Genomic DNA, 22,198 nt, shown 5'->3' with positions numbered 1-22,198 from the left:
CAAGTCATTCCAAACTTCGTCCTCCACTTCAAAATGTTTGGTGGTATGGTTCCATGTGAAACCACTCAATCCACCAAACAAATCATGTACTTCCCTCTGCCTGTCCTTAAAGATTTTTTGGCAGTTTTTAACATGATTTTTCTTAATAGTCGATAATCCAGCCTTGTGTGTGTAGAGTCATAACAACGTTAGTATATCCCAGAGTGGTCCAGCTATCGTCAATTCTAGAACCTCGACGTGCCTCTTCAACCATTGCATTTAGAATAATTAAGTCCATCTCTGTTGTCCACTTAGTGAACTCTCGATAACCACCTGATGAATTTGGCCATCTAAATAAGTTAAATAAAGTAAGGGAACCAAACATCACAACAAAAGAGAAAACATATTATATTTCATCAAATTAATTGTCTGCATAATCTAGCCACATTTTGTTTGTTATAGTGTCCCTAATATGTGAACCTAGCCTATAATCATCCTCACGAGCGTGAGAAGGGGTTGGTCGTACATCTTCTTGTAGCGATTCATGATCTACTTCTTCAATCAAAGACTCATAATTATCGATCCCAAGAAGAAAGTTATGCAAAATACAACAAGTTAAAACAATTTTTGTCATAGTATCGACATTGTAATGTGGCTCTGTCCCACTGGCTATAATTGGAAAACATTTTTTCATTACCCTAAAAGTCCTGTCAATTACATTTCTAAGTGATGAATGTCGATGATTAAACAACTCTTTAGCATTTTATAACCCTTTTCATGAATATTCTTTCAAATGGTATCTAACCCCACGATAAAGTGTTATTATTTTTTATTTTAATATAAAATCTGAATCACTAAGATAGTATTTTCCTACAAACATTGTGGAAACCTGCGTTAGTATAGACTATTATAACCTATTTATTGTTCTGCACATTCAAACACTAAAACTAAATAACCAAAGGATTGTCTCGTATCAAAGCATCTTTCAATATCCTTGAATTGGAGGCACTTCCTTCCCAACTTGCCAGGATGTATGTGAACTTTATGTCAAAGTCACAACCTGCAAATATATTTTGGATTGGTCAATCTTTTCTCCCTTGAAAACGAGGTGCATCAGCACGTGAGACCTTAACACGTACATGAGTTCTATCTATGGCCTTTAAACAATCCTAATGTAAATCAAATTTTATAATTTTAATTAAACACAAAATAAATAAATTGTATATAATTTAAAATAATGTTGTTATAAACAAATCTTAATATAAGGGTAAAATCAAATCTTGTTAAGGATGTGCGGTTCTACAGCAGTTCCATTTGGTTGAATTAAGAATTCTCCCTCCAACCTTAAAATTACACTCAAAACATTATGAAAGTGAGGGAAAATTGTTTCTCCAGACTGATGGAAGAAGAATGAACACTTTGATTCTTCACATTATGCCCAAAATGTGAAAAAATTTGGCAACTTGTTCTTCCACAGTTGGTCGATATGCATCTTTAACCAGTCCAGTTTCCCGTATTCGTTGACATAATTCAAAGAAGGTTTATGATCCCATGCGAATAATATCACGACATCGTTCGATGTGAACCAATTACTCCATCACTTCTTGTCTGTGACGCTCTTTTCGTGGTTGGAACCCGCTCATAGAGTTGGTTGTATTACACATCGCACATAACAAATTCAATCCAAAACCAATCATATAAAGGATCATCACTATGCACCTTGAATATATTTTTTTTTAATTTGTTGTTGTGTTTGTGAAATTAATTTCATGTCCGCCGCACCAAAATCGTTATAAATTACAATTGTTTCCTCAAAATCTACCATCTCTACCTTTTCAAAATGCCCCACTAAATTCATAATGTTATCCATGTAATATTTAACTTTTCATCCAGAATCATGATTACGGGTAAGTGTCAATACAACATTACGAATATGGTTATTATTTCGCTCTAAAACTACACAAATATGGTTATCCTAAAAACTAATTATAATAACTCATACAAATTTAAACAAATATTTTATTATAAATGACTATATGATTTCAATCATGTAATATAAAAGATAATATATATATATATATATATATATATATATATTAAAATTTCTAATGTAATAGTGTAATATAACAAAAATTCATAAAAATATATGCAGAAATTCGAACTTTCAATATTTATCTAATTAGATGACATCATTAAAAAGGTATTAAAACTACTAAAGAATAGCATAGAATAGAATCATACAAGCATAAGGAACATGCCGTTTATATTTCCATTGTATACAAAAAAAATTAATTTTAAATAAATTAATATATTTTTCATAAACAATTAAATGTAACAAAAATTACTTATGTAACAAAAAACTTTAAAAAGTAAAGAATCATTTAAAAACAAAAGTTAAATAGAAAACAAAATCGAATGTGTTCTTACTAATATTAAAATAAATTCTTACTAATCAATAAAATACAATAATTACATTAATTTTATTGTATATTCAAAATAGATTCTGAATAATAATATATTTAATTTATGAATTCAATTATAAATAACATAAATTCCATTTATAATTTTAAATAATATATAATGAATTTTGATTAATAAAACAAAATTAATTTATATTAATAATAATAATCCAAACGTTAGGATTCAATTTTAACTTTTAATTAGTATATTAAAAACTGTATACATATATAAATTAATATCTTAAACTCTATATAATATTCTAAATTAATAAAACATATCTAAATTAATATATATAATAATTATTTTAATACACATAAGTATCAATTTATCTTTAAAAAACAAAAAAAAAAAGCCGTTTATATTTTCATTCTATACAAAATATTAATTTTAAATAAAATAAATCTTTTTTTCATAAAAAAAATAAATATTAAAAACAATACCTATGTAAATAAAAGAATCTAAAAAGTAAAGGAATAAACTAAAAATAAAAGTTAAACAGAAAACAAAATTGAAGTTCTGACTAATATTAAAATGAATTCTTACTAATCAATAAAACACAATATTTACATTAATTTTATTGTATATTTAAAATGGACTTTAATTAACACTCTCAAAACTCATTCAAATGGATTCTTAATAATAAATACATTTAATTTATAAATTCAATTATAAATAATATAACATAAATTCTATTATTATATTAATATTTCTAAATTTAAATAATATATTTAATTAATTTTGATAAATAAAGAAAAATTAATCTATATTAATAATAATATTTTCAAAAAATATATTCAGATCTGTAATTTAAATTAATGTCAAAGAAAATAAAAAACTTATATTTCATCATTTTTTTCTTCAAAAATACAATAATAAATTAAATAAACAACTTAACAGAACATGGAATAATTAATTTACTAATATAATTATTGAATTTCAAATAAAATATTCACATCTAAAATTGAAATACATATGAACTAATAATTTTAAAAATATGTCAATTAAAAATACATTTAACTTAAACTACAAATATATATTTAAGTCAATTATAAACTTATTCACATAAATAACTATTGTAAAATAAATTAAATTTATAATACAAATATTCAAACAAAATATAAATTTAAATAAAAAATTTAAAATAAAAATAAAATATACATTAAATAAAACATATACTAAACAAGAGCATAACAACACAACTAGTTGGGAGAAGAAGTTGTGCCGAAAACAATACAGATTTTATTAAAAAAAGAAAGTTGAAAAAAAATAAAAGAAACATATTGCTCTTTCCAGGAGATCGGAAAAGAAGAAATAGTGAACATAATTGACTACCCTTTACCTTAAAAACACAACCTAATCGATTATCCAAAAGGTTTCAAAAGCATAAAAACAATCATAATTGATTATGCTAGAGCATAATCGATTATACTCATATTTACACACCTTAGATAATCGATTATGCTTCCAAAAAATAACACATAATATATAATCGATTATCAACTATTTTGAATAACATAATCGATTAAGTTTTGTGTTCTTTTTCGGTGGTAATCAATTAGGTGTTAAAAAACAGAAAAGACTTTTTTTACGACTATACCAAGCACATGGGGCTTGCTTAAGTCCGTAGAGTGCCTTTTTTAATTTGTAAACCTTATCTTCATGTCCCTTTTTCACATAACCGCAGGGTTGCTCCACAAAGACCTCTTCATTTAATTTTCCATGTAAAAACGCAGATTTTACGTCTAGCTGGTAGATGGACCGTCCTCTTTGAGCTGCAAGTACTACTACGAATTGTCTCCATACGCGCCACAAGTGCAAATAGTTCAGTATAGTCTACCTCATGTTGTTGAGTATACCCTTTTGCTACAAGCCTAGCCTTGTATTTGTCGACATCTCCATTTTCATTGAATTTAGTCTTATAGATCCATTTTACTCCAACCTTCTTTCCTCCCTCAGGTAATTCCGTCAATTCCCATGTGCCATTTTTGTTTATTGCTTCTATTCCATATCCATGGCGTGCCTCCATTTCTCACTTTTCAAGGCATCTTCATAGTGAATAGGATCAGTAGTTGCATGTACAGCTAAATGAGCTTCATTATCTTCTTCTTCCCCTGTTGTGTAGTCTCTCATCTAGACCGATGGTCTTCTATTCCTTTCTTCAGTTGAGCTAGGAGAGTTCATGTCTGCCAAAGATTCAGAGGAAAAATTCTCCCCTTCTATATCAGCTTTGAGATCATATTCATCAGATTCATTCCCCTCTTCATTTTCGTCAAATGCAACTATATCCTTCTCATTATCACTCCATTCCAATTCGCACATAATGGATCCTTCATAGATCTTATCCCAATCCCAATTCATTTCTTCTTCGAATACAACATCCTGACTTATTATGATCCTTTGAGAAGTTGGATCATAAAGTCGATAAGCCTTTGATTCTTCACTAACTCCCAATAAAACACAACTTAAACTCTTATCATCCAGCTTGGTTCTATTGTTGTCAGGCACATAAACATGAGCAATACAACCAAAAACTCTAAAATGTTCAACTGAAGGCTTGACTCCACTCCAAGCTTGTGACAATGATAGCACTCTATTGTGGCCTTGTCAAAGATTTGTTTACCTCGTCCCCGTCCTCTTCCTTTGCCATGACCTAGACCCCTTCCTCCAGATTGTGTTGCATAAGTAATCTTTAAAGCGTGTTTTTCTTCTATATGATAACTCATGTATTGTTCATGCACGAGCAGGCTGTTTTGCAACTCATAAATGGTCAAGGTCTTAGTATCCTTAAACTCCAAGATAAAACGATCTAATGCTTGAAATAGATAGTTCTTTGCTTTCAAATCTTTCAACTTCTGATCGTCAATGTGTTTTCTCTGGACATCTGTGAGGCCAACACCTTCTGTTGCTGCAGGAACCTCATTTTCAACCATGCCCCAGTACTCTTTAGAGAGTAGAAAATTTTCCATGAGCATTGTCCAATAATCATAGTGGATCAAATTTCGAAACTGTTGGCTGCACAAATGAACTTTCTGACATGATTTTCTCTCGTAGAAGACTGTTGCTTCTAGGTTTAATCAGGTCCCGTAATGGAGCTTTGATACCAAATGTTAAAAAAACAGAGAAGCCCTTTTTAAATAGTGGATATAATGAGAGAAAGTGCTCACTTTTATTGAATAATAGATGGCTATTATATAGCCTTTACAAAATAACCTAAACAATATCATAATTACCCACTGAATTAAATCCTAAAACTGAATTAAATCTCATAATAATAGGTATTTATTGTTAATTGAATGGGAAAAACCTAACGTCTGTAATTTTAACATTAGGCACCCTACAAAACTCACACAATGGCTAACCTGAGATTAAATATGCAATAACAACTCACTCCCGTAACACTCTGCTAACTCACAAAGCTTTCCAAGCCCACTCAAGCAATGCACAAGTCTGTTTGAATGAAGAGTTTGTTTCAATGCAATGTGTGTTTCCTATAACCATGCTTTTATATAGGTCGTGAATGAACAACATTATTTATGACCTATCTGTTGAAGATGGATGAAGCCTCTTCTCTACCTTGTGTTGTGTGTGTTTGATGTAGAAAATAGCTAGTTTGCCTTGATGTTTGTAATAGGTTTAGATGATCTTGTTTGTAGGCTTGTAATTGTGTAAGGTTGCCTTTTGCTGTATGACCCATCCTAGATGCCTAACCAAGTCTAGATCAAGCACATGATGTGGTTAAAGGGTTTTTTGAAAAGCTTTTAAAAAGTGCTCTTAAAAGTTTTAAATCAGTACAAAAATAAATTTGTTTTATGGAGAAAGAATCGGTTTATTTCTTCTCTGTTAAAAGGCTTTTCTAAAATTCTGTTCGGGCACCACAGGTAAAGCTTAGTTAGTTATTTCAGTTAAAGCTGAGCTGGCCTGTTTGCTATATCTTAATCTGTTTCACTGTGAAAGAATCGGTTTGCTCTTTGGTCAGTTGAAAGGTTTTTCACAAGTTTGTTAGGGCACCAAAAGTACAACTCAGACAGTTATTTCAGTTAGCTGAGTTGGCGGTTTTCACAAAATAAACCTGTTAAGTTCAAAAATGAATCTGTTGTTTTCATAACTGCTTTTCAACTGTTTTTTTGAAAAGAAGTTAGAAACTGTTTTCTATATAAAGAAAAGTCTCTCTCACATGAAAAAGTGCTGAGCAATTACGTTTTTGACAGAGATCAAACATTTTCCATGTGAGAAGAAGGATCAAAAGATTTTTGAAAGGTTTTCCAAAGAGATTTTCAAGTGTGCTTGTTCTAGAAAACCTTTGATCTTGGTGAAGGTGCTGGTGCAGTTCTGCAGCAAATTGAACTACTGGTTTTGAGTTCTTGCATCTTCTTTTCAGGTGTAATCTTTCCTTTATTCTGGTTTGTAAAGGAGTAAGTGTTAGTCACTCCTTGATAGGGTTTCTTGGAGTGCAAGGTGTGCTGAAATAGGGTTTTCAGCATTGATCGTGTTGTTCTTGTAGTGTTCAAGAACTGCTGTGTTTGTAAGTAATTGGTACTGTTTTTAGTGGATTCCACCTTGGGGTAAGGTGAGACTGGACGTAGCTCTGTATGAGTGAACCAGTATAAAAACTTGTGTGCCTTTTCTTCTCATCCCTGCACTCATTTCTGGTTTTTCTTAATTCTGTCAAGAACTAAATCTGTTCTTTTGAAATTGAATCTGTTAATTCTGGGTTTAAGTAAGAACTGTTCTTCCTTATTTGTTAAAGCTTTCTAATCATAAACAAGGCAGTTGTATATGATGGTTTAAGTGATCTGTGAACAAACAGTCTATTCATTAAAATCTGAGAAAGAATCATTCTCCTTAGAACCTTGTGTTGAGTAAATTTGGTTGATCTCTAAGCATAGTTGTATCCTTCATCCTTATAATATTCAGCTGATCTGACTCTGTTATAATCCTCTGTTGATCACAATTTTATATTGAACAAATTCAAATTGTTCTAGACTGCTCTGAAGAATCAATCTGTTTCATGTAAAAACAATCTGTTCTTTTTGCCTCTGGTATACTGAAAATTGTGTGTTCTTGCGAAAATTTTATAAGCTCAATTCACCCCTCCCCTCTTGAACTTAGACACTAATAGACCCAACACTATCTACTCTAAGGCATTGCATTCATGGCATTCATCACGCTCATGGCGGTCAAATAGATTCCATGTGCCAAAGTCAAGAATCTCTTAAATGGAATGTGTTGTCGTGCACGGCAGTATACAGTGATGGTGGTGTTGTTGTGCATGACACTGGATGGAAGTGGTGTAGTGTAACATAAATTCACTTTCAAAAAGGTGAGCAAAAGCAAGGGTAGCATGATATTTATTCCTCGACGTGGGTTTTTCCTTACAAATCTCTTTTTTCTCTTCAAGCTTCACAGGACCAACGAGTCACTCAACTTTCTCTCCCCCCACTCCATCACCCTCAAATCTGTCTTGAACCAAACGGAAGTGACACCCTCTCATGCGTCTTCAATTACAATGCCACCTCCAAATCCAAACACAATCTAAAGAAATTTAGTTCCTTTTACAAAAAAAATATGAAATAAGTTGAAAAAACTCGCATAAATTTTGTTTCTTGCATCCTCATTACCACATGCAATCCCCTTTTTTTCCAAAATGTTAATTTTGTTCTTTCTCTTTTATAACCCATTAAATCTTTTAAAAACATCATTGGTGCCTATATTTGTGAGCTCTTGGTTTGGATTGTCGCATGAATTGGGTAAAATTATTTCGTAACGCCACATTGTCACATGAAAATATTTAACGATGGTCACGTACGCCATTTATAACAAAAGAATAAAACAATAGATTTGAACATTCCATAGGACGTAAACAAGGGCTCTGCGTTTTGCACAATGGACGCATAAATTTAAACTGCATCCCATCAGTATATGTGAAAGCACCAAAATACCTCCCTAAAATCTCCTTTTTCTTCTCCCTCATCTCTTCTTTTTGGATCTCCACTGCACCCCTTTGAATTTTTCTTCTTCCATTTGTGAGTGGGAAAGCCATGCCCAAACTGCATTGGTCACCACCGTCGAAGATAATGTTGCACATAAAATATACTAATAATATGAACAATTTAGATTATTTTTAATTAAATATTATAAATAATATTCATTTTATAATAAGTCATGTAGATATCAATCTCATATGTCAAAAGTTATGTCATCTGACATCATATATGTACAATTAGTGTTGTGAGTGTCTAGATCAATGGTCTTTTCGATATTTGGGTGCTCTAGAGTCTTTATGATGATCATTCTAGTCAGTCTTTTGAGTCAATAGTCATGTTCTCGAGATATATTCAGTTCGGGACGTGCTCATAGTGCAATTTTGCAAAATGTGTTATGCACCATTTTGAATACGAGTAGACGATTCATCGACCTTCCCCACCTTTCCAAATGATGGGAAAAATGCACGCGGAAGCAACACACATAATCACGAATCAACTGTAGAAAATAAGCAACACAGGATTTAACGTGGTTCGATCGCCAACTGCAACCTACATCCACAAGGGCAACTATTAGGTTTTCATTATGTCCTGTTGCACACCAATTACAAGTACAATGATCTCATTAAATATAGATTATAAAAGGGACACAGTGATTAATCCCACTCACTAAACATGGTGTCTAGTCAGCCCAACCCAATTGGTCCTGGCTTCATACCTAACAATCTCCCACTTGAAGCCATGGAACAATGTTCACCTACGCTTCAACTGCGTACAATAATTAAGCTCACTCACTAATCATGGTGTCTAGTCAGCCCAATCCAATTGGTCTTGATTTCATACCCAACATCTCCCACTTGAAGTCACGGAACAATGTTCACTTGCACTTCAACTGTGTACATGTACTTCTGTAATATGTCGACGGAACTCAATGTTCCACCTCTAGTTGCCACCAGCCTTCTTAATCATTTTGAAGACTTCGTTAAAACTCCCTTGAGTTTCAACACGTCAGTCAGTGACCCGTTCTTTGTTCCTACCGGCTCCCACTTACAGGAACTGTCGGATCCTGGAATAGCCTGAGAACAAACATACTCCATACTCAACAAGAAATTTTCCGGAGATGTTTCAACAACTGGAATACCGGTTCTCCTAACCCACTGTTGTTTAGGAACCTCAACTGAAGCACGACCCGTGCTCCCACTGCCATAAGTACCTCTGACTGGTCTACCTGAACCTTTCCATACTCATTCATCCTGAATCTAACCTGTGGCCCTGGGTTTCTCTCTTGTAAAGACAACCCTCTTCTGCCCACAAGATTCTGTGAACCGGACTTTGTTTATCTTCTGAACTGGGATGGTCACTCCCTCATACGGTAATCCGACCATATACAGTGAACCTCTCTTTCTTCCGCGGGCCATGACAAGATTTTTCTTCACGACCTTTCATTGTTGACTTTCGAACTTCACTTCATGTCCCTGTTCGTCAAACTAGAAATCAAACTTTTCGTCAAGCTTGGAACAACTCTGACATGCTTCAAAGTTCAGAAACCAACTAGTGTCTTCAACACTATGTCACTCATGCATGTAACATCAAGAGTTTTGTTGTTCGCTAGTCTTACCTTTCCAAAGTCTCCAATAACTAAATTCTACAATGCTTCATAATCCTTGACCCAGAAATCCACACTGATATTCGCGCAACAGACTAAAAGGTCCTCGTCCGCGAAGTCTTCTGCAATGTTAACTTATTTACCATTTGGGCATTAATTCCTAAAAGGTCTCACCTCCTTGCAGTTTCAACATGTTACACTTGAGCAATCTCGAGTCTTTGACTGACTCCTTCTTTTGTTCTTGCTCCCATTATCTCGGATATTTTTCTAACCTCTAATGACAGATAGCGATTTACTAGATAATTCCCCAAAACTCCTTCTTCGGACATCCTCGCCAAGAATGAGATCACGAATCTTCTCAAATGTGAATCCATCGGATCCTGTTGAACTGGTAATTGTTGTAACCGTTCCGGACCAACTATCAGACAAAGACAATAGCAGTAGTAAAGTTTGAACTTCATCATCGAACTTAATGTCCACTGACATAAGTCTGGTTAAGATCAAATTCATTTTATTAATTTGCTCAATAATTGAATTGTCTTAACTTCGTGATGCAGCGAAAAGTAGCTACACCCCGCGCCTAGCACCGCATCGTCACTGTTGCACCAGTAGAAAAATGCACGCGTCACTCTGCGTCTTCCGTCACTTCCATCGCACTGCACCTTCGTTCTATCTCGCTCACTGTAAGCACTTGCACCTGTTCGTCGTGAAACACGATTCGCCGCACTGCCTGGACACAGACCTACTCCGCACAACGTTGCGAGCCGCCACCACTTCTGTCGCGACCCACCCCACTGCAGGTTGCACCACCTACTGCGCGTGCCTATCGCGAGTCGTAGGTCTAGACTGTCGCGAATCCTGAGTCGCCGTGAAACCCTAACTTTGGGACGTCACTGCAACCCCTACGAAACCCTAGCTTTGAGACGTTGTTGTCACTCTGTGAAACCCTAACTTTGGGATGCCAATGCAACCCCTGCGAAACCCTAACTTTGGGACGTTGTTGTTGCCTCTGCGAAACCCTAACTTTGGGACGTTGTTGCTGCCTCTGCGAAACCCTAGCTTTGGGACACTACTGCAGCCTCTGCGAAACCCTAACTTTGGGACGCTACTGCAACCCCAGCGAAACTCTAGCTTTGAGACGCTGTTGCCGCCTCTGCGAAACCCTAGCTTTGGGATGCTACTGCAGCCCCTGCGAAACCCTAACTTTGGGACGTTGTTGATGTTTCTACGAAACCCTAGCTTTGGGATGCTGATGTCGCCTCTGCGAAACCCTAACTTTGGGATGCTGATGCCGCCTTTGCGAAACCCTAGATTTGGGACGCTACTACAGCAGCAATTTTTACGTCTCGTCGATTAATTTCTGTTGATCGAATCTCTAATATGTAAATGAACCAAGCTTTGATACCACTTGATGGGAAAAATGCACACGGAAGCAACACACATAATCACGAATCAACTGTCGAAAATAAACAACACAGGATTTAACGTGGTTCGGTCGCCAACTGCAACCTACATCCATACGGACAACTATTAGGTTTTCATTATGTTTTGTTGCACACCAATGACAAGTACAATGATCTCTTTAAATAGAGATTATAAAAGGGACATAATGATTAAGCCCATTCACTAAACATGGTGTCTAGTCAGCCCAACCCAATTGGTTTTGGCTTCATACCCAACACCAAAGACGTATAGTTACAGTCGTTTATGACCGATAGTTGCACTTTGTCAATCATCTTGTTACCAATGTGACACTGACTTCACATTTCTCAACATGCACTGATTCAAATTAGTGTCACACTCCTACATACTTTCTTGAGTGGACGAAGATCAAGTATATGTATTGTCACATTGTCGTCCACATAGTTCACATGATGGTCAGACCTCGTCACATTAGGAGTATTTTTTCCATCATTATTTTATCATGATTTTTTATTTTAATTTTTTAAGTGTCTAATATAATTTCAATTAATACAGGTATATTCATAAGGATCGTCGATATTCTACAGCGTATGATCGACTGTAGACATGTGGTAAAAGGTATCCAACATCGGACAAAACTCATAATGCATTGTAGTTAATTTGTGGCATCACAAATGAGGAGGTCGTTTATACCAGTCCAGGGAACAGGATATAGTTTTAATTTTTAGACAATTTTTCAATGTTCTAAGATTTTGTATTTTTAAATTTAATAAAGATATTGTAAAAAAAAATTAATCATTAATATATCAAATATTATATCATTTATTGTATTTACTTTACCTTAATATTATTACTATTAAAAAAATCTTTGTATTAAATAAATTATTTGTGTTTTAAAAATAAAAATAACTTTTTAAAATAAATTAATTGTGTTTAAAATTAATTCAAATAAAATATTAAAATATCTAACAAATCCAAAAATGATGTATTCTGAGTTACATCTTGTATATTTAGGATTGTGTATTTTGAATTTATCTTTTTGTATTTAGATTATATTTCCTAGGATAAATTTTATAAAGGTAGAAATATATTTTTAAATTATATGACAATGACGTTTTAGATCATCGGGTAACGTAACTCCCCTATAAACAACATATAAAAGCTCAGGATATTTATAAGGACAGATATTAACATAAGTGTCTAATCGTGTTGATATAAAAGTACTTGCAACCCAGCACTTAATTTTATATTTTGGTTGGAAAAGAACAAACGAAAGAATTTAAATAAAAAACTTTTTATTTTAAAATTTAAAGACATTTTATACAAATTCAGGTTAAATATATTTAGATTTTGTAAATACAGAAATGTTGACTTTTAGTTTCTAAGAAAATCATGTTATTTTTATATTCATGAAATTGTATACATTTCTATAAAAGGGAAAAAAACACAATTTTCTTGGTGACCAGCAAATATTACTCGATTTCAGAAACTAAATATATTTAATCTAAATTTCTTATTTAATTGTGAATTGTAGGAAAGAAAAGGCAAATAAAATATCAATCTTTTTTATCTTCAATATTATGGAGATTTTAATTTTCCCTTAACTTCCAAAATCCCTATCCTTGTCATTCGTGAATTTTTTAATGTTTTTCTAGGTTTGTATATGTTCTCCAAATAGAAAGAAAAAAATATCAGTAGTGGTGCCTCTGATTATATTTTATAAGCAGAAGGCAAGAAAATGGTGCAAATGAAATAAGCAAATGAAGAAAGATTACATATAATAATTACATGGAAGATTTGTCCATTCGTCTCAATTTACACGTCTTTAAGCAGGACAATTTCTGCAACCAGACACTGCCACTTAGTAATGACCATATCTGTTGATACAAAAAAAATAATGGTGATATTCAACGGTCAAACGTTGCTCTGACCAGTAATAGGATCAGCCTTCACCAAGATACAGGAGAAAAGGGAACATAAATCTGTTGCAATGTAATTGTTTTGAGGAGGCCAAACACCTGAACAAAATTTCAAATTGCACTCAATACCATTCAATTCAAGTTTCAATCGCAGAAGATGATTTGTTCTCTGTGAGCTATTTGTCATGCTGTTGTAGATCAATTTCCCAGGCTGATGCCAACTGCAATAAAAGCTGATCAGGATGTACCCCTTCCCAAGCCTCAGTTGTATCTGTAGAAGCTTCATGTAAATTCAGTAATAGCTCTTTCTTCATTTCCATGGGGATGCCAAAGGTATCGGCTCCATTTTCCAATACTATCTCCAGCAACTGGACATTATGGTCATGAATTCAATAGTTTATGTATCAGAAGAGGAGCTATGTGTAAATTGGAGTAAGCATCAATGGCTAAACAAGCTATTTGTTGCAATTTGGTGTAGAATTATCATTCCAAGGAATGAATGTGCATAAAACCCATAGTTTTTAAAATCAGAATGAATGATCGGGGTCATATACATCTTGAAGATAAAAGGTTATATTTTTTAATCACAAAAGATGTGATTCCATGTAACAGGGAATTATACAAACCATGTTATGGAAATGAAAATTCAAACAGAAGAAAAAGTCGTACCTGTTGGATCCAAGACAAGCAGATGTCATACATGTTCTGGTCCAGTAAGAATTGTCCAATGGCATTCACAATTTCACATGCAACTTCACTTGAAAGTTGGTCAATTACAGGACCTGTTCTATCCATTAGCTTTACAAGCAAAATATCATCACCAGTGGATAATACTTCTGCAAAGGCTGAATCTGTGTCACCTACTTGAAGGGCATCCATTGCATTGGTCCAAGAAGTCCAGATGGCATCCCTCTCTTGCCCAACATTGTCATCAGCAAGAGCTTCTGCAGTCATTTCAGGGATTGCTACCCTTGTTGCTCGAGATGCTCCATTGTCCTCACCAGCAACCCGAATTGCTTCCAAGGTAGCTTCGTCCTTAGAAGCTTGCCAGACACTTCTAGCAGAGGGTCCCTCACCAAGCCGGATGGGCATTGCTGCTTTATCCCAAGCTCTCCTATTTCCTGATTGATCACTCTCATGCACAGATTTTGGTGATCTTCCATCAGCAGAACTACCACCAAAAGCCCTCCTTGAAGGAACCTGGCTATTATTTCTAGAAGAACCATACCCAGGAAGATCCCACCCTTCAGACATGTCAGATCTCCAAGATGGCCCTCTTCCCCTCATTCCCAAAGCATTTCCATCACATTGGGAAAATCTTTCACCAAATTGGATGCGTCCATCACCGCCTCTTCCATATTTGGAACTGGAGTAGTCATTGAAACCATTATACTTGCTAGATGGCCTGCTAGATGATCCTTCAAACCCTGTAAAGTTTCTACGACTTGATGATATGGATAAATCTCGAGACATGTCTTCAACAATTCTCTCTAGACCTCGCACTCTATTCTCTAGAGTCACCATACTATCATGTGATCCACCCATGAAATCCTGCAAAATTGTTTAAACATCAATCACTTGTGAATGACATTATACCAGAACTAATTTTTTGTGCCATACTGACCATACCTGAAGCATATTCATTAGATGAACTTGTTGCCTTTCCAGTTGCAGCAACTGCCTCTGGATGGCCAACCAATTTCCTCTGTTATTGGAGAAGGGTACTTCAGATTGACCATCAGTTTTAGAAAAACCTGAAAGATTGGCAGAACCCTCCCTCTGATCATTTTCAGCCCTATCATCAGTATCATATGCCTTAGTCCTAGGTTCTTTTGAGTTCACCCTTCTTTCAGGGTATCTGTCATGGCCAAAATCATCATAATTCCTTTGTTTAGAATTTCCATCATTGCCTCTCTCAAAGATACGATATTTATTACTTAAGGATCCATGAAAATCATCATTAGGGATGTTTCCAACAGAACTTGTTCTTTCTTTTGAATCTTTAACATTTGCCTCTGACTCTTCCTCGTTGTTGGAGTTAGAAGAATTAAGGCCTCTCCGAGGAACAACTACTTCCACTGGTAAATCATCCGAACCCCTTCTTTCAAGTTTTTGGAAAAATTCTGGATTTAGTTCTTTATCAGATAAGGCGGGTGCTTTCTTTTTCAGTATTACAACTGCCTTCTCAGAGATGCCAGCTGCTTTGGCCTTAGAATTTGAATCCAAGTTTGAAGAACTAGTTGATGAATTAGTCTTCCTCTCATCAAGACTTACTTTTTTCGGGTCACTTGTATCTGACGAAATAGCTGATTCATTCCCACCATCTAAAGCATAAAAAAAACAGTCATCACCAACATAAACTAGGATAAAAAACAGATTATGACAGACAAATCAAACATCCTACCAGACGAGGGCTTTGAATCATCAAGAGACCCATCTCCTTTTCCTGCGATCTTTTTCCACAATTGCAATGCCTCATTGATGCTATCTCTTACAGGTTTTATCTGAGAACAACAATACATTAATGTAGAAAAAAGTAGATAATAAAGCAAAGGATTAGTTCTCCGGTAACGGAGTTTCAACAAATTAAAATCTGCCATACTAGGACCAATGATCCTTGGCCCAGACTATAAAGAGAACGGCATAATTGGTACTATTGACAGACACCTGATAAACCAGTCACTCTTTGAATGAGATACACTAGAATGCAAGAAAAAAGTCAAAAGGAAAAAGCTAATGTTATGTGGCTACCTTCATTAATGTTTTACAATTAACATCCTTACTCCTTGGTTTTGTTTGGTAAAACTAGATTATAAACTAGCTAGTACCTAATAAGCTAGCTTCTAACTAATAAACTAGTAGCTAGCTGATAAGATCTAAACTGATAAGTTCCAAGTTGATAAGCTAGTCTATTGGATTAGAAATGTCTGGTAGAACTAAATGATGAGCTAATAGGTAAATATAAAAGGAATAAGTACATAAACCCTAAACTTTAAACCTTAAACACTAAATTTTATTATATAAATAAAATTTGTGTTTGCTAGAAAAAAAATTATTACATTATTATAATTTTAGATTCTTTTTTAAAATAATTAAATTCTTATTAAACTTTTCAGTCTTTCTATTTATTTTTTCAAAGTTATATATGTTATTTTTATTTGGACAAGTCATTTTATTAAAACTATTTAACGTGATGAATATTAATCAAATTTAATTTTTATTTATTTCAAAAAGTTTAATTTTTTCAATTTCTCAATTGAAATTACTATTCTTTCTTTTTTACAAGTTTATTGTGTGTAATTTTCACATAATATCATATAATGTTTTTCTCTTTGTAAAATTGTAAAACTGAAGGGAGAAGAAATGTTTTTGTCATTGTAAAATTGAAAATAGGTAAAAATAATAAGAATGATAAGGAAATGTATTCAAACATAAGGGATACTTATGGAACAAAATTAAATAAGCAAGAAGCTAGTTGAAGTAGCTAGTAGCTCATAAGCTATAATCTCCTAAAATAAGTCATTTTGAATTACCTTACTAAACACTTTTACAGAGATCAAACTAGCTTATATAGTAACTAAGTTAATAGACTAACCAAACATACTCCTTATTGAACTAATTTCTTCTTAGAAACCTAACATTTAAATAAAATAAGAATTGCAAGAAGTGACAGCACCGAGGAATCAAAAAATAAAAATAGCATGGGATGCCAACAAGTTATGATTAGGAAATCTCACTGTAAATGCTACCTTGTCAAATCGGCAAGCCTCGAGTACTTCCAGTGTGGGTGCTGCTTTATCAATAACCAAACTGCTTGAATGCAATGCCAAAGAACTTAATGCCTCAGCTGCTGCTTTACGTGTTGCCCAATCCGTACTTGAAAGACATTCATGGATGCTGGGCAGCAAATGTTCCAAACTTTGTGGTGCAATTGCTCCAACCTGCAATCAATACCCAATTACCTCTGAGGAATTTTCATACCAGTTCTAAACATCATAAAATGGTAAGTCGGCGATTAATGGCCCCAAGTTTGACAAAAACAAACAAACCAACAGAATCAAAATTAAAGACATCTTTGCAGCCTCTACCATCCAAATCTGATAGACCTATGCCAAATATTGAACTGCAACTTCCAACTTCATTGGGATTAGCCTCTGCAGTTGCCAAAGCCACTTTCCAACATCATTATCACCACATATGACCATGTTAAATTGAATTCTACAGATGAATTTTTGCCAATATAATCAGGTCTAACTAAATCTCAGTTTTTGTATAACCCTAATGAATCTACTACAATAAACAAACAGCAATTGTTTAGCATGTTAAGAGTTAAAATAGAACCGAACAGAGCCAGACATACAGATAAAAAAAAAAGTGATACGTTTTGGATCCAGCAAGAGAACTAAAACCAACACAAATGCTCCTCTTGGCAGGGCACTCCCTGAATATATGTAAATCACTCCACCATAGTCTCTTAATAACAAAACGACAAAATTTAAACATAATTTCATAAGTACTTTTAGCATTGTTTTCTAATCAGAATTAGAGTTTCATATCTAAGTAAGCCTGTGTTTGGAGTAGCGTTTCAAGCCCCAGATCAACATTTCAGATGTGAAAAATAAAAGCTACTCTAAGTAACTTTAACTTGGATGTGGATCACAGATCTAGTTTGATCCGATGTCGAACCAAACATGCACAAAACTATCCTGTCCTGAACTACACAAATCATTACTGTGAAATTCCAATTCCAAATTGAATACAGAAACAAAAGGCGCCAAAGGATACTTCTAAGTCTAAACCTAAAGAAAATTCTATCACAAAATAACTAAAGCATCTAAATGTTTTACACTAAAGCTCCATTCATACCCAAATAAAGAAAGGACAAAACCACTGTGCCACCTCATGACCAAAACAACCACTCAAGTTCAAACTGAAATCAACACCAATGCTCCTCTAGACAAGGTACTCCATAGATATAACTCAAGCACTCCACCATATCTGAATAATCTGTGTGAACATTTAATGCAAACCTTTATTGTGTATATCATGAAAGTAACACTCCAATTCTGGTTTGAGAACAAAACCAAAACAAAACATGTATCTGCATCTAAGTTTTGTCATAAGGGAAACTCTATATCTGAAAATAACTAAAGCGTCTCAAATGTTTTACCCTAATGCTCCGTTCACACCCTAGATAAAGCAAGCACAATACCTAATGACCAAAATAACCCTTCAAGTTCGAACTGAAAGCAACACTAGCGCTGCTCTTGGCAGGGTACTCCCTAGATAAAACTAAAGCACTCCTCCTCACCTGAATCATCTATGTGAACCTTTAATGCAAAATGAAAACTTTTGTTATGAGAATCATGTAGCAGAAACTCCAATTTTTTTAGAACAGAATAAAAGAAACACCTATGGATCTACATCTAAGCTTTTGATCTAAAGAAAACTCTAGACAGCATAATAATCTAGACCCTCAAATGCTGCATACTAAACCTCCATTCATACTGAAATAAAGTGCAAAACCATTGCATCACCTAATGACGAAAATAACCCTTCAAGTTCAAACTCCACAAAAACTTAGATGCAATGAAGTGATATTGCTGGGGTTCTCCAATCGGAATTAGAATTTCACCTCAATAATCTATATAATAAAAGATTCCATTGATTATCATCCTGTATTATTCAAATCTGATTTGAGTTGAGAACAACACTAATAGCATCTGCATATATGGTACTACTAGTACTACATCTAGTATTTCCATTGGCGGGGTACTCAAATAACTCAAGCACTCGTCCATACCTGAATAATCTAAGCGAAATTTTAATGCAAATCTTTACTACAAAAATCATGGAGATGAAATTCGAATTCAGATTTGAGAACTGAACTAAAGAAACACCAATGGATCTGAATCTAATTTTTGAACTAAAGAGAACTCTACATCCAAAATAACCAGAGCACCTACAATGCTTTACACTAAAGCTCCATTCATACCCCAAATAAAGCAAGCACAAAACCACTGTACCACATAATGACCAAAATAAGCCTCCAAGTTCAAGCTCTACAAACGTGTTGTTCCCAATCAGAAATAGAGTTTACCTAAACAGTCTCAATAATAACAGATTCCATTAATTATCATCCTGAATTACTGAAGTGAAACTCCAAATCTCATTCCAGAACAAAACCAATAGAACCAATGGTACTACATTTAAGTTTTCTTCAAAATAATTCACATCAATCCACCAACCCTTGATCCCACTCCACCCAACCCACAAAAATGCTGTCCTCTCACCTGTGACAAGCTGGCAACCACCGGCAAAATCGCCGCCTTGGCCATGAAATTGGGACTGCTGAGCAGCTTGCAGATCCTCGGACAAAGTTTCTGGAACGCCGGCACCGGCGCCTCCCCTCCGCCGCCAGCACACTCTACCATCTTCGCCATGCACACCGCCGCGCCCGCCTGCACCCCCTTGTTCTGCTCCCCCATGGCCTCGAACAGCGGCTTCACGAACAGCCCCACCACCGTCCCGACCCCCCCTCCCCCGCCGTCGCCCTTCAGATACTGCGCCGCAAGCGCGCCGACGGTGTCGCGGCAGGCGTCTCGCACGGCGGAGTCGGCGTCCTTGAGGCGGCGCACGACATGGGCGATGATCTTGGTGAGGTGCGCGGCCGCGGCATCGGCGTGGGCGGCGCAGACGGCGGCGAGGAGGCGCAGGGCGTCTCGCTTGACGGCGGGCTTTGGGTCGGTGGCGGCGTCGTAGAGGCAGTTGAGAATCATGGGAATGGCGTCCGGCGAGAGCGCAGCAATGGTCTTCTCGAGGTCCTCGACCGCGATCTGGTGCGTGTCGCGGTCGGAGAGCTTGGATAAGGAGGTGAGGATCCTCTGCTTGAGCTCCACCATAGCAAGGTGGGATGAGAGTGAAGAAGATGAGGATGAAGATCTTGATGAGGGTGATGGTGTTGGGTTTGTTTGGTTTTGGGGTTTTGGGTGCTTCATTGCTGTGAAAGTGAACAAAATGTTGTGTCTGAGTTAATGTTAAAAGGGGTTTTCTTTGGACTCAATGCAATGGAAAAAGAAGATATGAGAGAAAGCAAAAGCAATGTGTGAAAGGAAAATGTGAACTGATTTGAAGTGGATCTGTGAGGGAAAAAGGGTGCAAAACAAGTTTTCAAATATCAGAAGAACTCAAAATCATGGACCCTTTCTTTTTGGAAGTTAAGGATTTGGAAAATGGTGATGCCCCATATATAAATTTATTATTTTTATTATATAAAATCAAATAAAATTGTTGGAATATGGAAATAGGGTTTTTGGGTACCACCACAATGCCTGGATCTTGCTTGGGTAGTGAGATGCACTACAACTGTACCTCTAGGGCAAGGGAAGGGACCCTATGGCTGTAGAATATAGGGTAGGTGTGACTAGCTTACTGGGATAGGGTTATACCCCAAAGGTATAAAGAAAAATTGATGAGTTAGTGTTTTTTCATGTTTAGCTTGATGAAGGAGTGAAAGATTTGGAGAAGAAAATTTAAGAGTGATTTTGAATATTTCCTTATGTTTATTTAAAAGCAAAAAATGCAGAAGGAACAATTTAAAAATAAAATTTATGTGGCTTTCATGGTATTCTAATTCCTTTCATTTTATTTATTTATGATTTGAGATAAAGTGTTGTTTAAAAATTAAATATTTTTATATAAAATCAATAATAATAATAATATATACTTTTTTGTAAAAATAATGGTAAAGTAAATAATTAGTTGATCTAACAAAATCACATAACCTTTCTTTCGTTTTCAATTATCTAAACAAGTAGAGATTTTTTTTTAATCGTTTCCTTCTTATTTCTATTGTATAAAACATTTTTTCATTATAGTTATTTATTTTTTTGTTTAATTCTTAATTCAAAACCAGTTTATAAGATGATTTCCAAAAAAATAAGAATAGATACCACTCAAAAAAGAAATCCATGTCCCTTATTTATGGTATATCCACCAATAATTATGCAATAAAAAACTTTTATAACAATTTTCACAATTGAGATATACATGCTTAAAATATTATGAAAAAAATTGAATTTAAAGGAATTAAACTGGCACTAGAATAACTCCAAAAGATAAAATCATTAAATATATATAAAAGTGTTAATTTTAAAAAATAAACTCAAGACATGGTGTAAAATATAAATTGCTTGTCACTTATTATAAAAGTAATAATGTGATCTATAATATCATGAAAAAATAAATTTTAAAAATATATATAAAGTAGGTGAACTAACGCCTTCTTCCTCAATTCTCACTTGGACAACATTGAATGTTCTTATTTGGTTGGGTTTGACTTTGGTAAGTTTATTCGTCGTCTATATCGATTTTTCATCTATGTAATTTAGGGTTTTGTTTTGGTTAGGTTAATTTGTTTGAATTTCGTTTTATTGTTTGGTTTCATTGCTTTCATTTCATCTTTCTTCTTTGTGTATACTCAAGTTTAAATAAGGATAAAATATATTTTTGGTTATCTCAATACATTTACATCAATGTATATATTTTATTCACACTTAATAACTTTAATCATAAATTATTTGATGTAATAATAAATAAATTCATTATTTTAATTAAGATTTATATAATTGGGTTTATTTAAGTCTTAACTATTCTTTTTGTTAATTTTGTGTTTTTAGAGTAAATAGTCTGAAGGAAGTGTCTACCTTTACGAATTGTCCAAATATGCAAAAGTTCACTTCTTTGAATCAAAATATAAGCAAATATTCGATAGGATTTTATGCAAAGTATGAGAAATTTTATCCACCTAAGTAGGAGCTGGATCTTCTCCA

General features: G+C 34.5%; 1 protein-coding gene across 1 annotated transcript; it reads right to left on the bottom strand.

Annotated features, from left to right (window-relative positions):
* Positions 1-13,201: 13,201 nt before the first annotated feature.
* Positions 13,202-20,782, bottom strand: LOC137831185 (TORTIFOLIA1-like protein 1). The gene is made up of 6 exons (XM_068638760.2): positions 19,661-20,782; positions 17,117-17,308; positions 15,772-15,871; positions 14,997-15,691; positions 14,037-14,918; positions 13,202-13,735 (listed from the first exon to the last, which is right to left on the bottom strand). The coding sequence occupies exons 1-6, from the start codon at positions 20,363-20,365 to the stop codon at positions 13,544-13,546; spliced, it is 2,766 nt and encodes a 921-aa protein (XP_068494861.2). The 5' UTR covers positions 20,366-20,782; the 3' UTR covers positions 13,202-13,543.
* Positions 20,783-22,198: the final 1,416 nt, after the last annotated feature.

Source organism: Phaseolus vulgaris, chromosome 6, assembly GCF_051622355.1.
Source record: "Phaseolus vulgaris cultivar YP4 chromosome 6, ASM5162235v1, whole genome shotgun sequence".
Classification (NCBI taxonomy): domain Eukaryota; kingdom Viridiplantae; phylum Streptophyta; class Magnoliopsida; order Fabales; family Fabaceae; genus Phaseolus; species Phaseolus vulgaris.
Note: the sequence above shows the minus strand (reverse complement) of the source record. Positions and strands in the feature narration are given on the sequence as shown.